The sequence below is a fragment of the Coenobita brevimanus genome, chromosome 21 (genome assembly GCF_032717465.1).
Source record: "Coenobita brevimanus isolate Jiangsu-jjx chromosome 21, ASM3271746v2, whole genome shotgun sequence".
Classification (NCBI taxonomy): domain Eukaryota; kingdom Metazoa; phylum Arthropoda; class Malacostraca; order Decapoda; family Coenobitidae; genus Coenobita; species Coenobita brevimanus.
Genome location: NC_136974.1, coordinates 4,642,788 through 4,669,157, shown reverse-complemented (window position 1 = coordinate 4,669,157; position 26,370 = coordinate 4,642,788). Strand labels below are relative to the sequence as shown.

Sequence of the window (26,370 nt, the reverse complement as noted above, 5' to 3'; positions counted from 1 at the left end):
AGACAAGGCCATAAAACAGTATATCTGCAAAACCTTTGCTTGGGATGCTAAGGGTGTTTAAAAGTCATATCTTGATGTGGAACTGTACTGTACACTTTGCTTTTTTCTTGTATGCTGTGTTCGTTTGTGCATTTATTGTCACAGTGCATATGGATTAGACATATACAGAGGGTTGTTAATATTGTATAGTAACTGCCGGTATGTGAATTAATTACTTACAGATAGTATGCTGTGTATTGTACTGTACTGAGTTGCTGTTTGGCAGTCTACAGGCTGAGACCAACCTGATGGCTGGTGTGACTGCCTTTTACTATATAATTTAACTTGAAGCTGCCTGTTTAGCAGTCATCCCAGGTTTTTTTATCAGTGCTTTTGTGTGAGAGAAAATTAGGAGGTAGCTACAGGTAAATTTAATGGTACTGTGGGTTCACAGTTATATCAAAAGAATTATCTTGTTGAAACCATTAAGTATTAAAGTTTTGTGTTATGGCTTACTTACATTATGGATATGTCTGATCATAATGTATTCATCTGGAGTGTTTTTTACCATAATGGAAGGCTGTTTCCATGTTGTGGTCAGTTTGTATTTGGTCTTTCAGTGGAGTTATGTAGTTAAAATATGTGATAATTTCAGTGAGGGTGAGACTGATGAAGAAGCTCCTGGCAAGGGGTCTCACTCCCCGCTCCTGACACGCCACCAGAGCCTGGAGGGTAAGAGCTGTGGTGGTCGGCGTGCACGAGCAGGGGCAGGCCGGTTGGCAGGAGCTCAGCGAGGACCCGGGCGAGCCTACCAGCCTTTGGTGTTTCGTAGCAGCTCTGCCATTGCACGACTGAGGGAACAGCGTGGGCACGGAGATGGATACAAAGTGTGCACCCTTACGTTTGAGAATGTCTATGCTGATGATGAGAGCAGTTCAGATACCCTCAGTATGGTTAAGCTCTCTAGCAGCTCTGATGAGGCCCTACCCACTGCCCTGGACCCCCCTGCTCCTCCGGGGCCCCGAGCACGTTCCCTTGCTGCTCTTCACTGTGATAATGTACCCTTGGCTTCTGGGAAGAAGCAGAATGGCTTAGAGGCAAGCGGTGGGGAGGACCCGGATATATCCCACAATTCTCAAGATGATGCAAACATTCCTCAGTGTTCTGGAGAAGCCATGCCTGTGGTCAGTGATGACGTAGGTACTGCTGGCAATAATGAGGGACAGGAGGCTGCCATTGGGGATGGTGGCAGCCGATCATCCAGTCCTGGTTTGGACTGGTTATTTTCTCATAGTGATTCTGACTCAGAGTTTGCAGATGTGGCAAGATCTGGGCAAGAGCAGCGACAACGGCGATCCTCACAGCAAAGTGATGACGATAGCTGGAATGTAATCAGGTCATCTCCAGAGAGCCCCTCAGAACCTTGTACCTCTGGGGCTCAGTGTGGGTCTGCTTGCCAAGGAGCTATACCTAAGAAACGGCATCAAGAGAACAACACTGGGGAGGAAGGAGAAGCGGGAGCAGTGACAATGGAGGATCTGGTGCGTCGTCTACTGGAGATTCTCAACTCCTCTCTCCATGATCCCCAGCAGTGCCACATGCAGAAACTAATGGCACTGAAGCAGCGCCTTGAGCAAGAGGGAGGTATTGCGGACTGTCCGGTGCCTAGGGGTAGCACTCCTGGTCCTGCCACCCCAGACACCCCCGGTGCTGGCGCCGGGTGTGGAGACCGGCCAGCTGAGACACCTCTGTGTAGGAAGCCAGCAGTGAGGCGGCGGAGGCATGTGGCGGGCACTGCACCCTCCCCTGCTTCACCTCCTACAGATACCTCAGACATCTCTTCTCTGCTTACCACCACGATCTCTACACCTCTCACTACAACCACTAGCCCTGCTACCACCCTCTCTCCACCATACCACACCACTAGGACTCACCAGACACAGGTCAGTACTAAGGTACTGTAAATAATCTAACCAGACACTAGTGTTGATTGTTGAAGACTGAATGTTTGTTTTTTGACTGAACATTAGTTCAGGAGATTTATACACTGTATTGATGGAAATGATATGGTATTAATATTTGTGCAATAAGCTTTATTAAGATAAATTTGAGTGTTGAATCCATTTAATGTAATTTAACGTTGGTAGTAGGTGGGGACACTCACCATCCACTCACTTGATGTAGTGCTGCATTGGGTGTCCGCCCTTTCCTCTCATCCTTGCTTCCTCTTCTCTCTTTTCTTCATTCTTTCCCCTTCCTTCTGCCTACGGGTGACTTTACACTTCTTCTTTTGTCTTTCTTTCCTTCATTCTTTCCTCTTCCTTCTCCCTATGGGTGACTCTACACTAAGTGACAAGCCAGATGGTTTCTGGTACACTAGGAAACCATTTACTATGCTGGGTGGTAACCATTTAACCAGATTATGGCACCTGGTGGTTTAGTGGGTAATTAAGGTGCTCCAATCGAATTGAGCCTGTGTAGGTTTACGTCCAAGGGATGGTTGGGGTTTATTGCTTCTGTAGTGCTACTCAGGGATGAGTGAGGCAGGTCACTCTCTTCTCAAATGTCAGGACCAACTTGTCTTGGTGCGGGCTGCAACGCTTCTCATTGGGCAATGTAGGGTTGGTTGATGGATGGATGAATGGATGTAATACAGTGATATTAAGGGTATCTGTAAAGATAAATAACCCCCAAATTAATGCAAATGATCATGCCTGGGAAGTACAGTAGATTCAGGATTCTGGGGGTTTGAATGGATACTGCCTCACCCCATCCTTAGGTGAGAAAAAGAATTCAGGATGTTGATGATGATGTAATAATGGATTTGTGTATGATTACAGTGTTTTGCACGTTTCATGATCATCTTCATCGTCCAGACCTCTTTTTTCCCACCTAAGGATTGAGTGAGTTAGGGTCCAGAGAGCAAGAGAAAAACCTGTTAGAAAGAGAACTAGCAAAAGTCTGAACAGTTTAATAGGCCACACTCTTATTCACCCACCATTCAATCCTCAGAATCCTGACTCCATTTCACATGCATAAACCTCCAAACTTATATTACCTATCAGCCAAAGTCAGTGTGATGACTATAACATCACTGAGAAAACCCAGGGTTGTCAGACCTTGATGTAAACTGTACTCCATACAAATTCCTCCAACCAGTGTAATCCAATGTCATTTCAGTAGCCTCATCACTCTTGATACCTTGGTTTCTCACACACTCACATACCATATGTATCCACCTTCTTGGTCAACTGTGCCTCTTCCCATCTTCAAACTGACTCATATATACCCTTTCTGTCTCACTATTCACACCCATTTCTCCACATGACCATAGCATCTAAGGCTGTAAGCACACTTTTTTCAGTGCTAGTGTCTAGACCTCTTATTCCATATCTTTCTCAAAAATCATTATTCTTTATCCAGTCTGCTCTCTGCATTCCAACCACATTTCTTAGTAATCTCATTTCCAGTGTGAAACTCGTGATTTTTCATTGTCATGTACGCTATAGTGTCACACTCATTCATGCAAGCCTCTTCTCGATCAGTACAGTATGTTTCATTTTCATTTATAATGACTCCAGCATGCTTATGTGTGTCAGCTTTGATCACCTAATGGTGGCTGTCCATGCAGCTTGATCTCCAGCAGCCTCCCTTTTCAGTCCCTTATCCCTGACGTCGTGCTCAATGATCTCATCCTGGGTCTTTTTTAGTGTACCTCTCACAACTCTACCCCTGATGTTAACACTTATCTTTCTGCGCCCAATTGTCATCTCTCATCCTCTCCACATGCCCAAACCTCCTTAATCTACCTCATCTCATCACAACGCCAATGCACTCCAGTCCCATCCTACCTCTTAATTCTTCCATCATAAACATAGCCCCCCCCCCCTCCCCAGGCCTTGCACTCAAGGACACACTGCACACCCACTTATTCATTGTCATTTCTGTACGTTTAAGCCTGTGAATATCCTTTTTCTTTACTACCCAGGTCTCACTATCATACAGCGTTACACTACTAACACATGCCGTATAAAAAAATCCTTTAGCACAGAGGGAGAGCCTTCTCAGTGTCAGGAGAAGCAAAATCTCCCTGAACTTTTTCCAGTCACCCCTCACTCTAGCCACAAAGCTAGCACTAGCCCCACCTCCAGCACTTAACATGTCTCCCAAATAACAATACTCTTCCGTACACTCAAGAGACTCACCAGCAAAATCAGTCCTTTCACACCTTCAGTCTCCACATGCTTTCCCTGATACACATCATACATGGAGGCAGCATTATCTCACAGTCTGCCTCTAATACCACTACATCTTTAATGCACCCACTTACCACAAACACTGCACAAGATGGAATTACTTCCCACGCCCTTGAGGCAAACCGCACAAGACCACTCTCCCTCTTCATTGACAGTACTGCCACCAGCCCTAGATACCATCGCCCGTGTTTCATCTGCATTTACTCGCAAGTCCTTGTTTCCCATATCATTTCTCAGCTTCCTAAATCTTTCCTCGGTCTCCCTTCATTCTCTGCAGTCAACACCAAATCATCAGCATACAATATCTCCTGTGGGAGTCCATTTCTGAAGTCACGTGAGAGGGCTTCAAGTACCATGATAAACAACGAGGGGCTCAAGGCTGACCCCCTGATGCACACCAACATTCACGGAAAACTCATCACTCAAGTCTCCATTCACTCTTACCTGTGTGCGAGCACCCACATACATAGCCATAACCACCCTAACCAGCCACTCCTCCAAGCCAAGCTTTCTCATTGCTCACTTCACCACCTCTCTAGGAACTCTGTCAAAGGCCTTTTCCAAATCAAGAAAAACAAAATACAGATCCCATTTCCTCCCAATATATTTTTCCTGAAGTTGTTGAACAGTGAATATGGCATCAGTGGTCCCCCTGCCTGGCATAAACCCAACCTACATCTCATCAGTATTCACTTTTTCTCTAATCATACCTTCTAAAACTCTCTCAGTTACCTTCATTATCTGATCTAAAAGTTTTATACCTCTATAATTTTGTCTTTCCAGGGCATCATCCTTCCCTTTATACACATTTTCAGTTACACTCTTCAGCCAATCATCTGGGACAACACACTTATAAATAATCATATTTATCTTGTCAATGACTAACCTCACTCCTATATCTCCTGAGGCCTTCAACATTTCGGCAGTCAACCTAGACACACCTGGTGCCTTCCCCACCTTCATCCTGCCTATTGCCTTACTCACAGTAGCAGCATCAATCAAAGGCCAAGGGCCAAATACTGGATCTGCTGGCTCCAAACCTTCCCTGTCCCAGTCAAACTCCTCATTCAGCAACCGGCTATAATGCATTCTCCATGGATCTTTAATATCCTCACTGTTCACCACTACCCTTCCTTCATCATTCTTCACACACTGCTCACCTATAATATTGTGATTATCCCTCTTCATCTGATTTGCCACCTTAAATATCATATTTTTCCTTTCCCCATGATTTAGGTTTTCAAGTAAAAGTCTCTGTGACTCAGACCTCACCCTGTATACCTCTCTTCTAGCCGTACGCTTGGCAGCCAAGTATTCCTCCTTGCTACCACCCTTCTTCCATTCCCGGAAGAGCCTTCTTTTCTCCTTAAGTGCAGCTTCTACACCCTCATCCCACCACCAAGTTCCTTTATGTCTTGGTGGTCCTCTTGTCCAACCACATGTTACATCAGTAACTCTCAAGAAATTGTTCTTGAGGGCTCTGTACTGTTCATTAACGCCTCTGTCTACAGCTCCCTGTTCAGCCACCACTCTCCTCATCTCGCTATAGAAGGCATCCCTTACTAATTGGTTTTTCAGCTTCCATATTTTCCTCCTAGGTACATAAGTCCTCTTTTTCATCACTCGTTCTTTAAGCACCATATCACAATCAATAGTTTGTGCTGTTGCACACACTCCTCACTTCCTATAACTTTAACATCCCTCACTAACCTCCTATCAGCCCTCCTAACCAGAAAATAATCAATCTGATTGCTATTTCCCCCAGAATCATACGTAATTAACTTACTGTCTCTTTTCCTAAAATATGTGTTGCACACAATCATGTCCGTTGCCACACAATAATGTCCGTTGCCTCCCCAAATTTGAGTATTCTTTCCCCTTCCGCATTCCTTATACCATATATTTGTCTATCTATCTATCTATCTGTATATGTATATATATATATATATATATATATACTGTAGATAGATATACATAACATTTATATATATATATATATATATATAATATAAATATATGTATGTGTGTATATACACACATGTCCTGTATATATACATACTGTATGTGTGTGTGTGTGTGTGTGTAAGATTTTTGATATTGGCCATAATATGCAGAATGTTGTTTTCTCCCATCTTTCCTGTCACTTCTTATTGCATTTCTTTCCTTTACAGGTGGCTTTACATTGGGTGACAACCCAAATTGTTTCCTGTAAGCCAGGAAACCATTTACAATGCTGGGTGGTAACCATATAACCAAACCCTACGTGCTCCTTATGTGTCAGCAAGTGGGTTGGTGGAGGGTTAGTGCCTCTCCCCGTAAAACAAATAACTCAAAGTCAAATGGCCACCCCTTCCTTGATTATGGCGTCTGGCAATAGATAGATAGATAGACAGTTTTCAATGTAGCATCAAGTTATTTAACACCTCTAAGAGCAAGGCCTTGTAGCCACCTTGCAGCTGCAGGTATAAAGGGTGTTCGAGCACCACATATGGGGATGTTTCCTTTCAGATCACCACATCTTGACCCATTCAAATGGGGATGAGGTTGAATTCAACTTAATGTGGCCATGATGGTTGTCAGATCTATGCAGAATGACAGTTTGCAGGATACCATCAGGTCTATTAAGTACCTCTAAGAGCGAGGCCTCGTTGCCACCTCGCCACTGCGGGTCTAAAAGATGTGAGAGCACCATATGTATATTGCACGTTGGCCATAATATTAGTTAGTGCAATTTGGATCCAAAGAAAGTTGTACCATTTAGTACCTTACACTTTGTGGAAATTCCACTCTACAGTAAATATGTTCAAGGCTGCTCTCTGCTTGCCCATGAAGAGACGTGCAGCACAAACTATCAGTTGTAGCAATTATCTGTTTTGTTAAGACTGTTGGTTTGACCTTTTATAACCCTGTACCACACAGTCTGTGGGAGATAAATGCAAGGCTGATTTTAAGCATTAAAAATTTTACTAGTATCCTTAAATATTCAAAACTTAGTCATTTTTCAGTGCTTCACCTACACCATCAATATGGTATTCATTAGATGCATCATCGTTGTTTATGAGAGGTCTTACCATGTGACTGCAAAGTATTTTCATCTCATCAGAATGAACTTCATATTTTAAAGCAGCCATGAGTAGGGGAAATTGATGATAATATTGAATAGCTGTAGTCATTGAAAGTTGAGTGAATGAAGTTTTTAAATTTGAATGAATGAAGTTTTTTCACTTATTGGTCTATGGAACCAAATCTGAAACCTTATATATTTTTGTGCTCAGAGACTAAAGAACCATTTATTGCTTGAGATTATTTGTTGAAACATGTTACTGTTATATTAGTAGAAGTAATAATTAAATTTATTACAAGTATTACTATGATGTGCTATGTAAGTAGCTTTCACTAAACAACACCATATGTGGAAATACAGGAATTTTCATATAGTAAAGTAACAGCTACAATGAAGCAGATCTAGCAGTACTTGTAGTTTCATTGTAAGATTATGTGTAATTTGCTGGTTCTTCTTTTAGGGAGTTGAGAGGTGGAGAGAGAAAAAGAAAAACAGGAGTAGGATGGAAGAGAGAAGAATGTTTTTGACTGCTAGGGTTGGTATTTGTCAAATGCTTAGTTTTAAAAGTAAGGATCTCAGTGACATATTCATTTATTGGTTTGACTTATTGCTTCAGTGTGGTATGCATCTCACTGCTTACAGTACGGTACATAGTCTCAATTTTCTGTTCTGTTGCAGCGAGCATACGGACTACCGGGGACTGGTCGGAGTGGGGAGGGTGAAGAGGACTCACGTACTGGACCTAACCGAACAGGACTGGATAAAACCCCTGAAAGCTCTGGTGGATCACCAGTGTTTCCTAGTGAAGGTGGGGCAGGGGCAGGAGGCCCACCATTGTGTGCATTGTCATCGTTATCATCTCCAGGAACACATCTGGCTGCCTCCCATGAGGATACCAGTGATGGAGCCGTCCACTGCTTCCAAGATGAACGTGGTAACTGGTTCACTTACACCTTCAATGACAGAGGAGTTAGTACTGCCTCCAGTGTTGTCCCTGACCACAGAGTTCTCACCCGTCTTCTGCGCCGCACTAGTGGGCCAGGGCAGTCAACAGGAGGCCAAACAGGGTCAGTTGGACCCGGAGGGCGGGGTGATGCATCTCTCAGCAGTTCATCCATGTCTCTCTGCTCTGGTCTTACTGTTATCTTGGATAACCACTTCACCCAAGCCCCTCTTTATCAAGGTCCGACCTGGCCAGAGATCTGTAAGGCCCCAGCCTCATTGGCCTCTCCAGGATCTGAGGGTCCCAGCACCTCCATTCCACCACAGCCTTCATCTTCAGGAGTGCGGCGGCGAGGTTCCACTCCTCCTGTCTCTTCCTCTGCTCTGACCACACGAGACTTGGACAGAGGAAACAACCAGGATGGAGCTGGGGACAGGGACCCACTGCCTCGGGTGTCTGTGGTGCCTAGGAGTGGACGGGACCCTCCCCTAATGTCATCTGAAACAAGACACCACCTACAGCTACTGAGTATAGGAGCACCCCACAACCCTCTCCAACTTTTTACAAATGCACTTTTTGAGCGGCGGCGGTCTAGCAATCGGGGTGGCGGAACTGGGACTTCAGCGGTACCAGTCATTACATCGGAAGTATTGGAGAATATGAGCCTTCCACCCTGTTTAGATGTGGATGAGTTGGGGTTAGCTGGAGACAAGCTAAGGTTTCCCACCATTGGTACTCTTACAAGACCCTACTACCGCCTTAAGTTGTGTGGGAAATGGGCAGTCAAGATTAGATTCGACAGACTTTTCCTGCTGGCGTTGTTGGACCGCAACCTGACCATAGGGGAGGGTGTGGGTTGTGTATGTCTAGCAATATTGGTTGCAGTACTTGGCTGTGCTATTCTATATCGTGGCTTCTATACTGAGCTTACTGTCTTCATATTCTGCTTTGTAATGGCCTCTTGCCAGTATTCTCTCTTTAAGAGTGTGCAGCCTGATGCAGCCTCTCCCACTCATGGCTACAATCGGGTCGTGCTGTACAGCCGGCCAGTGTACTTTGTGTTGTGCTGTGGAGCTGTGCTGTTGCTTCAGCTGTGTCTAGATAGAGAGCAAAGCTGGTCCCACCACTTTGTGCTGTATGGAGTGGACCTCACCAACCCATGGCTCCTAGAACGTTGTCGGGATCTTCTGCTGCTCTTTCTTCTGTGCTTCCCACTGGTGTTCAGTGTTGGTTTGCTGCCCCAAGTCAACACATTCCTCATGTACCTGCTTGAACAGACTGATATGCATGTTTTTGGTGGCAATGCAGCAACCAGTTTAGGCTCTGCTGCGTATTGTGTTGGCCGTTCCATCCTGGCTGTTGTCTTCCTCTTTGGTTTTGCATATGGTGGCTTGAGGGAGGCTGAGGCTCAAACTCAGCATGTGCTGTATTCTATCTTTTGTGGCCTCCTTGTAGCTTTCTCGTACCATCTCAGTCGCTCTGCCTCTGATCCAACCACACTCTGGCGTCTGTTGCAGCAGCATGCTTGGCCAGATGAACTGCGTGGTCAGAATGGAACTACCACTCCCCACCCACCCCGTGATGCTGATGAATTAACAGATCCGTTGCCGGAAAAACTGCGTGGCACGGTACAGGCACGGCTGGTGCATGATGCTATGGTGTGTACGGTGATGGCAGCCATAGTCTGTGCAGTCCACTCTTCTACTGTGTTCTCAGTACTCTTGGCAGCTGATGGACCCAACCTTTTCACTGCACTTTGGATCTTTGCAGTGTTGTTTGGATTCTTGTGCCACTATATGGTGCCTCAGCTGAGAAAACAGCTGCCATGGTTGTGTGTAGCGCACCCTGTTTGCCGTTCCCATGAGTATGCCCAGTTTGAAGTGTATGATGCAGCACGAGTGATGTGGTTTGAGCGTGTATATGTGTGGTTATGTCTGTTGGAAAAGAATGTGGTGTACCCGGTGCTCTTCCTGTGTGCCTTAACTCGGGATGCACCGTCATTAGTGAAGACGTTTGGCCTGAATGTGGGGACGCTTCTGACAGTTGTGTGTGGCCTTAAGTGCCTGCGCTCGGTGTACTCCCAGCCTCAGGCCCAGTACCTGGTGCTGGCCTTCACCGTCCTTTTCTTTAACTGGGACTGCCGGGGCAAGTCAGAGACCTTCTTAGTGGACTATTTTGTCACCGCTGTGGTTGTCAACCGTGCTTATGAGTTCCTTCTCAAGCTCAAGTTTATTGTCACATACATTGCTCCTTGGCAGATCACTTGGGGCTCAGCCTTTCATGCTTTTGCCCAGCCATTTTCTGTACCACACTCAGCCATGCTTTTTGTTCAGGCAGCCGTTTCTGCTATACTGTCAACTCCGCTCAACCCCATACTAGGGTCTGCCATCTTTATCACTTCATATGTGCGGCCCACTAAGTTCTGGGAGCGGGATTACAACACCAGACGTGTGGACCACTCCAATACCCGGCTTTCAACACATCTGGAGCGTAATCCTGGCTCGGATGATAACAACCTAAATTCCATCTTCTATGAGCACCTGACCCGATCCCTCCAGCATTCACTCTGCGGCGATCTGCTCATGGGTAAGGCATTTGAAATTAATAAATCTTTTTTTGTTTGACATTATCTTCCTAAAACTGAGAATTTTATCATTTTATTGCATATTGATTCATTTATTTATTTTTTAATGCATATTGTTCACTGTTTTCCCTTTTTTAATTTTATTGTAATACTTTGCTTGGTTTTCACTCTGTTTTCCAGTACCTCATATGTTTTTTTAATTGTTTTTCATTTCTTAGCCATTATACTGTATTTTACTATCTATGACATATTCCTATATAAGTATTGAATCAGGTATTGTAAGCTAAGCCGATTTGTATATATTATAGTTTGGATAGAATGCATTGTTTTTCTTGTAGATTACTCATGTTTTTAGTTTAGTGTCATGTTTGTATGTTTCTGTTGATATCTTGTCCTACTGTAGTGTTGTAGTATTGTACTCTTGTTTCTGGATCCCACCCCCTTATTGAAGCAGTATAATGAACAGTTGGATGCTGCTGCTGTTGTTTTTGGTGATAGTGAAGATGGGGATTATTTTTATTATTGTTACTTATTATTGTGTCATTAAACTGCCTTCAGGTCGATGGGGTGCAGCTGGGCAAGGGGACTGCTTTGTGCTGGCCTCAGACTACCTCAACTGCCTTGTTCACCTGATTGAGGTCGGCAATGGGCTTGTCACCTTCCAGATGAGGGGCCTTGAGTTCAGAGGTACCTATTGTCAGCAGAGGGAAGTGGAGGCAATCTCAGAGGGTGTAGAGGAAGATGCAGGTGAGTAAGACCATATATATGCAAGATATGTATATATATCTGTCTATCTCTAGTCCTTCCATTCATCCATCATCCAATCCTATGTCGCCCCTTGAGGAGCACAAGAGCCTGGGGCTATGCAAGTTGGTCCTGAAATTTAAGATGAGAGTGACCAGCCTCACTCAGTCCTGAATGACATTACGTGAACAGTAAACCCCAACCACCCTTTGGATATAAACCTACACAGGCTCAGTCCAATTGGAGCATCCATCCATCCATCATCCAATCCTGTGTTGCCCCATGAGGAGCACAAGAGCTCAGGGCTAGGCATATTGGTCCTGACATTTAAGATGAGAGTGACCAGCCTCACTCATCCCTGAATGTCATTACATGAGCAGTAAACCCCAGCCACTCCTTGGATATAAACCTACACAGTCTCAATCCAATTTGATTGCCTTAATTACCCACTGAACCACCAGGTGCCATAATTTGGTTAGATGGTTACCACCTAGCATAGTAAATGGTTTCCTGGTGTACAGGAAACCATTTGGTGTGTCATTCAGTGTAGAGTCACCCATAGGGAGAAGGAAGAGGAAAGAATGAAGGAATGAAAGACAGAAGAGGGAGTGTAAAGCCACCGTAGGCAGAAAAAGAGAAGAGAATGAAGGAAAGAAAGACAGAAAAGGAAGATGCGTAATACCGTAAGGGATGGCCGTTTGACTTTGAGTTGGTTGTTTATGGGAAGGGACACTTGGCCTAGCCCTCTGCCAACCCACTTGTTGACATGTAGGGAACATGTATGGGTTGTTATTTGGTTATCACCCAGCATTTATACATACTGGATACAGTATATATATATATATATATATATATATATATATATATATATATATATATATATCTATATATCTCCATCATCCAATCCCCTGTCACCCCATAAGAAGCGTAGAATCCCGGGGCTAGGCAAGTTGGTCCTGACATTTAAGATGAGAGTGACCAGCCTCGCTCATCCTCGAGTGGCATTACGTGAGCAATAAACCCCAACCATCCCTTGGATATAAGCACATACAGGCTCAATCCGATTGGAGCACCTTAATTACCCACAAAACCACCAGGTGCCATAATTTGGTTATATGGTTATCATCCAGTGTAGTAAATGGTTTTCTCTTGTATAGGAAACTATTTGGCTTGTTCCTCAATATAGAGTCACCCATAGGCAGAAGGAAGAGGAAAGAATGAAGGAAAGAAAGACAGAAGAGGGAGTGTAAAGTCACCCATCCATCCATCCATCCATCATCCAATCCTACTTTGCCCCAGGAGGGGTGTAGGAACCTGGGGTTAGGCAAATTGGTCTTGACATTAAGATGAAAGTGACCAGCCTCACTCATCTCTGAGTGGCATTACGTGAGCAATAAACTCCAATCACCCCTTGGATATAAACCTCCGCCAGCTCAATCCCATTGGAGCGCCGCAGTCACCCACTAAACTCCAGGCGCCAAAAGTCATCCTTATGCAGAAGAAAGAGGAATGAAAGAAGATAAGTGTGTATATATATATATATATATATATATATATATATATATATATCCCACCATCCACTCACTCAATGTAGTGCTGCTCTCGGGTGTCTGCCCTGTCCTCTCCTCCATCCTTCTTTCCTTCCATCTCCTTCTATCTTTCTTTCCTTCATTCTTTCCATGTCCTTCTGCCTACGGGTGACTTTACACTCCCTTTTCTGTTGTTCATTCCTTCATTCTTTCCTCTTCCTTCTGCCTATGGGTGACTATACACTGAGTGACAAGCCAAATGGTTTCCTGTACACCAGGAAACTATTTACTACACTGGGTGGTAACCATATAACCAAATTTTGGCGCCTGGTGGTTTTGTGGGTAATTATTGTGCTCCAAACGGATTGAGCCAGTGAAGGTTTATATCCAAGGGGTGGTTGGGGTTTATTGCTCACATAATGCCACTCAGGGATGAGTGAGGTTGGTCACTCTCATCATAAATGTCAGGACCAACTGCCTAGCCCCAGACTCCTATGCTCCTCATGAGGCAACGTAGGATTGGATGATGGATGGATAGATGGATATATATATATATATAAAATATTTGCAGGTGTATAAGGCTGATCTGTGTATAAGACTACTCCCAATATTTCCATACAAACTGTGGGTTTAAAGGTATGCTTTGATGTTAGACGAGCCCCATCTCTTTAGACTGGCAGCTTGCTGCCCCAGTAACCCCAGTCCTTTATCACTCCTCCCACTGACCGGTGAAGTGATACTATTAACATGTTGCTAAGCAACACGGCCTTTGGTTAGGTTTTACTTTAAACCAGCTTCTTCTGTGGGTTTTACAGGCTGTCTAGGCTGCATGTGCCATCTCTGATATCACAGTGGATTATCTATCTATCTATCTATTGCCAGACGCCATAATCCCGCAAGGGGTGGTCATTTGACTTTGAGTTATTTGTTTTACGGGGAGGGGCACTAACCCTCCACCAACCCACATGTTGACACGTAGGGAGCACATATAGTTTGGTTATATGGTTACCACCCAACATTGTAAATGGTTTCTTGGCTTACAGGAAACCATTTGGCTTGTCACGCAATGTAATGCCACCTGTAAAGGAAAGAAAAGCAATAAGAAGTGACAGGAAAGATGGGAGAAATAGGAAGAGAGGAGGGCAGGCACAGAAAGAGAATGGCAAAGGCTGAGCAAGAAGTAGGCAGCACTACATTGAGTGGATGATGGTTGCCACCACCTATCACATTTAATATTCAAGTATAAACTCATACTGTATTAAAAACTTATAATCATGTTACCATGAATTTTATACAATAGGTTAAAGGAAAGTTACATTTTATTAAAGTCATCACATCAACTGTCAATGATTAAAAACCTTCAAAATCAGTATCATCCACATCTGACATCATCGGTTCATAAACTTCATCCCGGTGTAAAGCTTCCAGTTCCTCGTTGTAAGGATCAGACTTTGAATTCAAAGGTGTAGCTTCAGCATCGGCTTCCTCTTCCTCATCCGCCCACAAAATGTCATCTGTGCCATCCACTGAATTGGATATTCCACATTTCTTGAAAGAGTTGAAGACTTTCCACAAAAATATCATTCCTAATAAAATCGCAGCTCATCCAGACCTGAAGCATGCATATTCCGACCACGTGTACACGACTTTTTACCACTGATCATCCACGTTCCTTTGCTCACAGATGCAGTCTTTGAATGGTTTATTCAGACAGCCATCAAGTAGTTGTAGGACTGAAGTTAATCCACCAGGAATAACAGCAATGTCACTGTTGTTTATCACTGTTGGTAATGAGCCCTGCTTTAGATCTGGCAACCCTGCATTTGGTGGTAACTGGTAAACAACCCAGCAAGTCGCTCTCAGACTGAGACACACACTGGTGTTCATGTTATGGGCTGAACAGGGTACTCATCTTCCTTATGTCCCCATGGTTGTATCCATGGAGATATTTTTAAAATAAAAATTTGCCTTCATATAGAAAATAAGTTGTTTGATGATGATATTAGTAATTTCAACAGCTTTTGACAGTATATATATTATATTCAGGGAAACAAGGGTCAAGGTGAGTGTTTGGCAGTGTTCCTTATCATGCCTGTGGATCCCATAATAACAGGATGTAGAGGTTTGGATTTTATATCCAGTGTTTTGGACGACCCCCAATTTTGGGCATTTTTTTTATGAGGTTCAAGAGTCGCCCTATACACTGGTACATACAGTATATATATATATATATATATATATATATATATATATATATATATATATATACAGTATATATATATACTGCATATATATATACAGTAATCACTCTAATATCCGGACGCCCAATAACCGAACATCCCCACTAACCGAACCTTATCGTCCTGGGATCAAACATTCCCAAAATGGTCCGAAAATCCCAAAAAATTGGAAAAAAAAATCGATTTTTTGCCGTCCGTAATTTGAACTTGCCGCGCGCGCCGCGTGAGAGCATTGTTTTGGTTCGTCATTCCTCCGACGTCCGATAGAGCGCCGCTGCATCCTCCCCACTTCCCGCCTGTCTCTCACCGCGACAAGACCTGCGCTGTTCGCCATGGCTGCCCACGTGCTCGCTTTTGTGGTGGTGCCGTACTTGCTGCAAGGCCTCCTGCTGCTCTCTGCCCTACTCTTAGTGTGTGTGATGATGGCCCCGCCTCCTGAGAAAAGGAAGAGAGTGGTGTTGACTCTGGAGAAGAAACGGGAGATATTGGAGAAGGTTGATGCGGGTTGGTCTTCCTCTCGCATTCTCCGTGAGTTCAACCTGGCCTGGTCGACTTTGTTCGATATCAAGCGTTCCCGAGACAAGCTCATGCAGTACACAGCTGACTTCTCGTCGAGAAGCAAACGCAACGTGGAGAGGAAGGTTATGTTTACCCCCAAGTATGCAGAGATCGACCGCTCCACGTTGATTTGGTATCGACAGCAACGTGCAGCTGGTGTGATGGTACGTGGAACGGAGCTGAAGGCTGCTGCTGAGAAGTTTGCAAGGCTTCACGACGCCCTTGACTTCAAGGCATCCGAGGGTTGGCTCTTCGCGTTCAAGTTACGATATGGCCTTACTAACCGTAAAGCACATGGCGAAGCATTGGACGCTAACGAGGATGGAGTGGACGAGTTTCGGCACAAGGTGAAAGGCTTGATCGACAGGGAGGGCCTCACTCTTGGTCAAGTCTATAACGCTGACGAAACTGGCCTATTCTATCGCTCGGTGCCAACGAACACTCTGGCCGATGAGACGGAGAAGCGTGTACCTGGCCGCAAGCTTTCTAAGGAACGGATATCTGCTTTGTGTTGTGCCAATGCTAACGGCATGCACCGGCTTAAGCCTGTTATTGTTGGCCGTGCAAAGCAGCCTCGGTGCCTTCGTGGGGTGATGGATGTCCTTCCTGTCGTATGGTACCATTCTTTGAAAGCATGGTTCACAGCTGTGATTTTCAAAGACTGGTTTCACCATCACTTCGTCAAGGAGGTCATACATTACCAGACGAAGACACTGGGAATTCCTCGCGACCAGGTAAAGGCTCTCCTTCTCCTCGACAATGCACCTGCCCACCCGTGCGACAAGGACTTGGTTGCTGAGAATGGCCGTATTAGGTGCATGTTTCTGCCACCTAATACGACTGCTCTCATTCAACCAATGGACCAAGGAGTGATCGTGGCAACAAAGCGCCTGTACCGTCGGAAGTTCCTGGACGAGGTGATGGTGGTTCTCGAGGACGAGGACGAGCGCAGGGAAGGACGTGACACTCGAGGCAAGCGGACTTTGGAAAACCTTCGCCGCTACAACATCAAGTCTGAGCTGTACAACTGGGCTAGTGCATGGAAGGAAGTCCCTGTGAAAACTCTTGAAAATGGTTGGTCTCGTCTGCTTCTCGGAACAGATGTGGAGTACGATTTCCTAGGGTTTGACGTGGATGACTTCCATGCACGGCTACGTACGCATGGCGACGTTGTTGATGTGGACGATGTTCGTGAGTGGTTGGATGACGACGAGGGCGATCCTGGGTATCAGACGTTGTCTGATATCGAGATCGCGTCTTCGGTTGCTGGTGTCAGTCCCGAACTTGAAGATTCCGACAACGAAGGCGATGATGATGCAGACTCCGCCCAGCAGGACACTACTCCAGCCATCCCCAAGCTGAGCGCACTCCGGGAACATCTAGAGTTCGTCCTAGACTACCTGGAACACCCGGACTGCGACAGGGAGATGGGGCCCTTGGGACTCGTGGAGGAAGTGCGTGCTTTCCGGCAGCGCATCATCAATCGCCAGAATCGTCAGTCCTTGCGTCAGTCAACGATTGACAGTTTTTTCAGGCCCGTGACCCCCGCTGTGCCAAGCCCTGGTTCCACTCCGTTGCCTCCCCAAGACAGGCCCTCATGCTCTGAGCCACAGCCCAGCACATCAGCTACAGTGGAGTCACCGCTCGACGTGAGTTTGCGGCTGTCTTCAGAGTCTTCTGTAGTCGGTATGCCATCACCACTACCCACCGATGCACCCCTTGGACGCCTGCCAGTGATACTCTCGGGCTCTGACAGTGAATAAACAGCAAGAACTTCTCCACTAGACCACACGGGAATTTTGAGTGTTGTGCAGTGAAAAATTCGGTGTGTTGTGTTAAGGTTTTCAAGTTGGGAGAAAAGACTAAGTAGAAAAGAAATTTAACGTAACTAACCTTCTTTGTTTTGGCTTTGGAAACTTAAAAAAACTTGGGAAAAGTTAATGTGCAACACTTAAATTTAATGGAACATTATTTGGACTAAAGTGAACACTGTGAAAAGAACGGACTTCTGTGTGTTAGTGACTAAGTTCAGTGCAAGACTTCAGGAAGAGTGTAGTGCAAGTGCTTCAGGAAATCGTTCTTACTGTCAGAGTCCGAGAGGAGGCGGTTATTCATCGAGGTGGCCAGGGACTTGCTGTAAGTAGCCAGAATGTTTCATGTTGTACTATTTTCCATACTATATTTACCAGAATGTTTCATATTGTATTTTTTCCCATACTATACTTACCAGAAAGTGTCATACTGTACTTCTTTCCATACTAAACTTACCTCATGCATGTGCAGTAGGAATGTGTTTTTCAGAGTTCGGTTAGGTTCGGTTAGGTTAGGTTCGGTTAGAGTCCATAAGTACCAGAATGTTTATTAATGTATGAACATACTTCTAAACCCACATTTTATGTTTCTATTGCATTTATTTCAGTCATTTATGTGCCTTATTGGTGTGATTTGGGTGTTAAATAGGTGCTATGCATGTCCGGAGGGAGTTGTATAGGTGTTTCTCTGTGTTAGGGTCCGTAAGTACAAGTCCATAAGCTGGGGCCCAATATCCGGACGAAACCAATATCCGAACCTACCGATGGCTCTATTGATCCGGATATTGGAGGGGTTACTGTATATATATATATATATATATATATATATATATATATACTGCACATATATATATATATACTGCATATATATATATATATATATATATATATATATATATATATATATACTGCATATATATATATATATATATATATATATATATATATATACTGCATATATATATATACTGCATATATATATATATATATATATATATATATATATATATATATATATATATACATATACTGTATATATATATATATATATATATATATATATATATATATATATATATATATATATATATATATATATATATATATATATATATATATATATATATATATATATATATATATATATATATATATATATATATATATATATATATATATATATATATATATATATATATATATATATATATATATATATATATATATATATATATATATATATATATATATATATATATATATATATATATATATATATATATATATATATATATATATATATATATATATATATATATATATATATATATATATATATATATATATATATATATATATATATATATATATATATATATATATATACTGCATATATATATATATATATATATATATATATATATATATATATATATATATATACAGTATATACAGTATATATATATATATATATATATATATATATATATATATATATATATATATGCAGTATATATATATATATATATATATATATATATATATATATATATGCAGTGTATATATATATATATATATATATATATATATATATATATATATATACAGTACATATATGTATATATATATATATATATATATATATATATATATATATATATATATATATATATATATATATATATATATATATATATATATATATGCAGTACATATATATATATATATATATATATATATATATATATATATATATATATATATATATATATATATATATATATATATATATATATATATATATATATATATATATATACTGCATATATATATATATATATATATATATATATATATATATATATATATATATATATATACTGCATATATATATATATATATATATATATATATATATATATATATATATATATATATATATACTACATATATATATATATATATATATATATATATATATATACTGCATATATATATATATATATATATATATATATATATATATATACAGTCTATATATATGTATATCTGCTATATCTGAAAGCTCGCTATTTGCAAGGGGTGGGTATTTCTGTGGGATTACCGAACTCAGTTCGCTATATAAGGGGAGTCGTTCGGTCCTTTGTGCTCAGACATAACCTAAACTAAGTCTATGAAGTTTTACATGGAGAATTCAATGGTTTATGAAGTTGTACATGTATATACAATACTGTATGAAGTTGTACACATGAATACAATACATATAATAAGAATACAGTATAATGCAGGACTGTTACAGTACTCTTACTGTGCCAGGAAGGGATGCAGTTGAGGTACACTTAGTGTGCCAGGAATGGATGCTGTTGTCACCGTGGGCTGATTCCTGAACTTCCCCCTCATTTAGCAACCTTTGTAGTACAGGGTCAGACAGACATTATAGCTCTGGTTGTGGGTTACAGACTACAGTACACCGCTCAAGGCTCGAGCCCAGTGGCCATGATACTGAATGTTTGGACATGTTGGCTGGCTGACCGGAGTTCTTGGGCACTTATACATCCGGATAATAGCAAGTAGATTTGGATAATGGTTTAATAGAGCCAAGGCCCAGTGTCTGGATACTGAACACCTTCGGATAATGATTGTCCGGATAATTGAGGAATCACTTTATATATATATATATATGCAGTAAAAGTCCCATTTTTCGGCATCTATGGGACCGGGATGATGCCGAGATATTGGATTTGCTGAATAATCAAAAACCTACCCACTCAGTACCTTTAATATATTGGTGAACACTGTCATCACCACTTATGGTATTACAACTGTGATTGGAGAGAGTACTGTATACTGTACAATACTGCAATCAGTACAGTACTATACCTGAATCTGAAATATATATATGTAAATTAGAGAACATATACAAGTGTAATGACACAGTAGGCATACAAGTCAGATAACACTTCCTGGATGGCCGAAATGATACGGAATATTACCTACCAGCTCAGTACATCACTAGTATTGGTGAACTCATCACTGCTTATATTATTACAAGTATGTTTGGAGTGAGTGCTGTATACAGTACTTTTTCCAGACACAAAATAAAATAGTCGGAAAATTGCATAAAATAAAGTGAAGGAATATGAATTGGTAAGGTCTTTCTGATGAAAGTTAAACGTACATTTAGCACTCATCCTTTTGTTCATTTTTTTTTTGTTTACATGTGAAAGGGAGAGTATTGATGGATACAGTAATGTATTCTATTAACCCTTTAATAACCTCCGGCATTGAACAACCCTTTACAGTGCCGATGTCAGTGATGTCGAGTTAACCCGCGCCGTCCCAGCGACGTGAATTAACGTGGCAACATTGCAAGGTCCCTAATTTACACAATTTTCAATTTTCGTGTGATTTCGCGAGTGATTTTTGGCATGTATACACGGGACACCTTCCTCTATTCCTCTACAAGATGCCAAGCAGGAACAATGCCTTACACCGCATAACCCCCCCCCCCCCCCGCACGCCATGGTCTCGGCAATTCACCTGTTACCAGTGACCTGGCCAATAAAGACATTCAGGGCCAGAGTGATTCCCCAGTCGATGACAATGTGGAGGACAAAGTTCACATAGCATTAGAGGAAGAAACAGTCAGAAATGATGATCAGGTAATGTGGGAAAAAAAAGGTCATGAATGGTGATGAGTTAGTGAGTGAAACAATGCTTATAAAGCCTATATTACTGTTTGAAAACCAATATACTCTTGTACTACATATAAATTTGTACCAAGTAAATAAATAAATACTGTTTATGAGTGGATAAAATAATTACCCTCCCATAGAACTTGTTTTCTTTGGTGCCAGCCTGTTAGAAAACCCAGTCAGGTAAGGAAGTACTCGCACCTAAATCCGGTATTTTAAACCTCAGGTGAGCGATTTCTTTATGAATTTTCGATGTTTCTCACCAAAAGCGGATGTTTGAGCCAAAAAAAAAAAAAAAAAAAAAAAAAAAAAAAAAAAGGTCCAAAAACGTCGGGATGGGGCTGGTTAACCCCTACATCGCGGGCATGTTTACCAATGTTTTGTGTGTGCCGCAGGGTTATTTGGGCTCCGACAGACTCTCAAAAAATATTTTGCCAAAAATCAGTTATTAGTCCTAGAATATTAAAATTACATATGCTTATGGCACATACCTTCAACTTTCTCCTGGAATGTTTGTTGAGCCTTCGTCAGTTACCGTAGGACATGTGGAGACCTCTGAAGTTGGGTAACGAAGTCTCCACTTTACACTTCCCGACAACCCGTAATATGGTTACCACAGCCAGATATTAACACTATAAACACTACTCTATGATTTTCAAGTAGTTTGGGATCCATACTCCAAAAAAAAAACCCACTGTGAAAGCAATGAAAATTACGAGCGCGTCTGACCGTCGCACTTGCGCTAGTTCGCTCTTGGTACTCTGTCATTTATTATTCATAAAACCCCTCACACTTTATATTTCTATTACTATATAACACTTATATATATCTACAGTCTTTATCCATAAGTTTCCTTCAGTAGTATTAGTTTATTGTCACTGTAGGGATTCAATTTCTTTCAGTAAAATACCTAGCATTCACTTTCTCGTCCTGTATACTAGCATTGAGAGTGAATGTCACTTTCAATTTCACTCTCATAACTCATAGTATTCAGACATGCTAGAGTGAAACTTTCACTTTCATTACTCCTAGGGTATATACTCGTATTTTTATAATACTACTCATTTACATTTCTATTTACGTTCTCTATTTTATTTACGTTATTTACATTTCTATTTTATTTACACTGTGTTATGCACTGTCACTTAAGTAACTTATAAAACTATTTTCCACTGTTCATGTATATTTACATTCATTACTTTAAGAAACGGAACCTAAAGGTGAATGTAGGGAAGAGTAAAGTGATGGTCTTTGAGAGAGGTGAAGTTAGTGAATGTACAGCGAGGTTAGATGGTGAGGAATTGGAAAATGTGAGTACGTTTAAGTATTTGGGTAGTGTGATGAGTAAGGATGGAGGTTTGGAGGGTGAAGTGCTTGAAAGGGTACAGCAGGGAAGAAAGGTTGCTGGTTCCTTGAAAGCAGTGATAAGAAACAGGGAAGTGAGCATGGAAGTGAAAAAGTTACTACATGACAGTATTGTGATACCAACTCTAACGTACGGAAGTGAAGCTTGGACATTGTTGGAAGGACACAAGTCAAGAGTGAGAGCAGTGGAAATGAGTTATTTAAGAGGAGCCTGTGGAGTCACGTGGAGAGACAGGCTGACGAATGAGGATATAAAGGAGCGTTGTGGTGTGGATGTGGATGTGATAGGAAGCGTTATGAGGAACACACTGAGGTGGTTTGGCCATGTGGAGAGGATGGAGGGTGAGAGACTGACGAAGAGAGTGTATGTGAGTGAGGTGGAGGGGGGAAGAGGGAGGGGGAGGCCGAGGATGAGATGGAGGGATGGGGTGGAGAGGTATATGAGAGAGGGGGGTGTGAGTTGGGAGCAGGGCAGTGAAATGGCGGGGGACAGGGCGACTTGGAGGCGATTTGTTTGTGGCCACCCCAAACGGGATTGAGGCGTCTGGCAATAGATAGATAGATAGACTTTCACTTGCTGTTTACACATTATTTACAATTCCACTTGCACTGTTTTACTCAATAGAAAGATCGTAGTCACTCTTTTATCAATTGTCAGCCCTTTACCTCTTTCCACATGAGGTTTAGTAGGGGGTAAAGGTCACAGGGCCCTTTGCATGGGGGTGAAAAGTCCCTGAAATTAGCAAGAGCGAACAGACGTACCCCCACACTGGAAGATGAGAGTGAACTGATAAGGGTGGGCCGGGGTGGTGGCCTACCTAGTGAAATCAGTACTGCCAACGTTTAGCCTCTTGACACAGCTAATTTATGGCAGTGAAATGATTGACAGGAAATCTAGACAATACATTATAAATTAGGTAGTTCCAGGTGCATGTAAATATCACTTAGGCTTTTCCCTTCCCTCCTTATATGTATATTTATTACGAAAATAGATTATACGGCATATTTCAAGGGGAAATAAACAGCGAAAATTAGCGAACGAGTGCACGTGAGGTGTTCTCAGGTGATAATTAGCTAATTCCAGGTGTATGGCACTCTCACTTACCTTATTTCTTTCTTGTATATATTATTTGGTATAAGAATAGGGCATAGGGCTTATTTCAATGGATGAAATCAGTGAAAAATTCCAGGGAAGATTTACTTAGTGTAGCACGGCCAGGCAGGCGAGAGGATAGGGTAATGGAGGGGGGGGTAGGGAGGGGAGTCAAGAATGGGGAGAAATGGCTAAATTGTTGACAATGGATGGGAGTACAGATGAGATTAGGAGTGCTGACTAGTGTTGGACATTGGCAGTACTGATAGATGATACAAGCCCCCACTTGGAAGCCCGGGTGAATTCAAAATAACACAGAATCACAAAAGCGATGCCCCGCGGTATGATCCCTTGCTCCCAAGCGTCACGAAAGTGACGCCCCGCGGTTAAGGGGTTAATGAGCTATGAAAAAACTGTGAACAATTATTGGAAGGGAACGAAGGTCACTGGTATGTTTACACAACTCTACGATATGATTCCAAGCAGTCAGAGGGTCGGTTAATCTCAGATGTTTTTGGCCATTTGGTAAATGCACCGTAACTTTGTAACTTCTCCCGTGAATCATAGCATGGGTTTAGGAAGCTAGATAACACATTGTTAGGTGCGCCAGATGATTATCTTCACATCTTAAAGAAAATGGAAGAAATTTAATCCCTTTCTGAGTACGTAGAGTAAGTTTCTTCCATTCTTCTGAAATCAATTTGTTTTTCTTAAAGATGTGAAGATAATCGTCTGGCTCACCTAGCAATGTGTTATTTAGAGTCCTAAACCCATGCTATGATTCGCTCTGAGTCATGAAAAAATTGATAAAGTTACGGGGCATTTACCAAATGGGCGAAAACATCTGAGATTAACCGACCGCCTGACTGCTTGGAATCATAGCGTAGAGTCGTGTAAACATACCAGTGACCTTCGTTCCCTCCCCATAATTGTTCAGTTTTCTTTATAACTCACACTAACTTGATCACTGACATCGGTACTGTAAAGGGTTGTTCAGTGCTGGAGGTTATTAAGGGGTTAATGGGATACATTACTGTTTGCATCAATACTCTCTATTTCACGTTAAACACAAAAACGAATAAAAGAATGAGCGCTAAATGTACGTTTAACTTTCATCAGAGAGACCTTAGCAATTCATGTTCCTCCAGTTTATTTTTAAGTATTTTTCTGACTTTAGGTTAGGTTAGGTTTGGTTAAATTATTAGGTACAGTTAAACTCGGTTAGGTTAGGTTTAGTTAAACAGGACAGTCTCTTCCACCATTATGCTGAGGAGTAAAAATACTAGAGCTGTTACAGCCGTACAGCTAAAAGCAACGAGGAAACTGAATAACCCGCGGCGTCCCGTCGACGTTCTTTAACGTCCACACGTTTTGTCACTGCCAATCCCGTAGACGTACATAAACGCGAATCAGTTGCAAGGTCCCTAATTTGCACAATTTTCAATTTTCGCGAGTGATTTTTGGTACGTATACACGTGACACCTTCCTCTACAAGATACCAGGCAGGGACAATGCCTTACCCAGCATGACCTCCCCTCCCCCCTGCATGCCATTGTCTCAGCAATTCACCTGTTATCAGTGACCTGGCCAGTAAAGCCATGTCATGCCATGGTACGAAATTCAGGGCCAGAGTGATTCCCCAATCAATGACAATGTGGAGGACAAACTTTACATAGCATTAGAGGAAGAAACAGTCAGAAATGATGATCAAGTAATGTGACAAAAAAAGTTCGGGTATGGTGATGAGTTAGTGAGTGAAACAATACTTATAATGCCTATATTACTGCTTGAAAACCAATATACTCTCTTACTACATATAAATTCGTAACAAGTAAATAAATAAATACCGTTTATGAGTGGTGTGAAATAGTTATCCTCCCATAGAACTCATTTTCTTTGGAGCCAGCCTGTTAGAAAACCCAGTAAGGTAAGGAGGTACTCCTACCTGTATCGAGTATTTTAAACCTCAGGTGAGCGATTTCTCTATGAATTTTTGATGTTTCTCACCAAAAGCAGAGGTTTGAGCCAAAAATTTTTTTTTTCCAAAAATGATCGGGATTGGGGGGAGTCACTGGTGGAAAAGTGGTCGGGATGGGGCGGGTTAAACAAGCACCATTTATTTATGGGTAATGCATTACAGTATCAGTGGTTCATGAGCTACACAATTACTGGTAAATGTCACTTTCAGGAAGGCTTCAAGAATGAATGAATTTCAAGAATTAGCATGGGGGCTTGGAACGTTACCCTCGCTAATTTGGAGGGAGTAGTTACTGTACTGTATGATACTGTGCAATATTGTAATCAATACAGTACTATACCTGAATCTAAAAAAATATAGAAATTAGTAAACATATAGAAGTGTAATGAAACATTAGGCCTACAAGTCACAGATAACACTTCCCGGACTGCCGAGATGATTCCAGACATCTACCGAACAATCAAAGATTTTCGTAAATGGGACTATTTCTCAAAACTTCCGAAATGTCGGATCTACCGAATAATCAGCTGC

At 41.9% G+C, this 26,370-nt stretch overlaps 1 protein-coding gene across 1 annotated transcript in view; it reads left to right on the top strand.

The window, feature by feature from the left end:
- The window catches only part of LOC145392087 (uncharacterized), a 181,951-nt gene that overhangs the window by 101,387 nt on the left and 54,194 nt on the right, over positions 1 to 26,370 (top strand). The window contains exons 12-14 of the mRNA XM_080266541.1: positions 635 to 1,922; positions 7,978 to 10,828; positions 11,385 to 11,573. Of these exons, the coding sequence (XP_080122667.1) occupies positions 635 to 1,922; positions 7,978 to 10,828; positions 11,385 to 11,573 (4,328 nt within the window). The remainder of the gene's footprint in view (positions 1 to 634; positions 1,923 to 7,977; positions 10,829 to 11,384; positions 11,574 to 26,370) is intronic.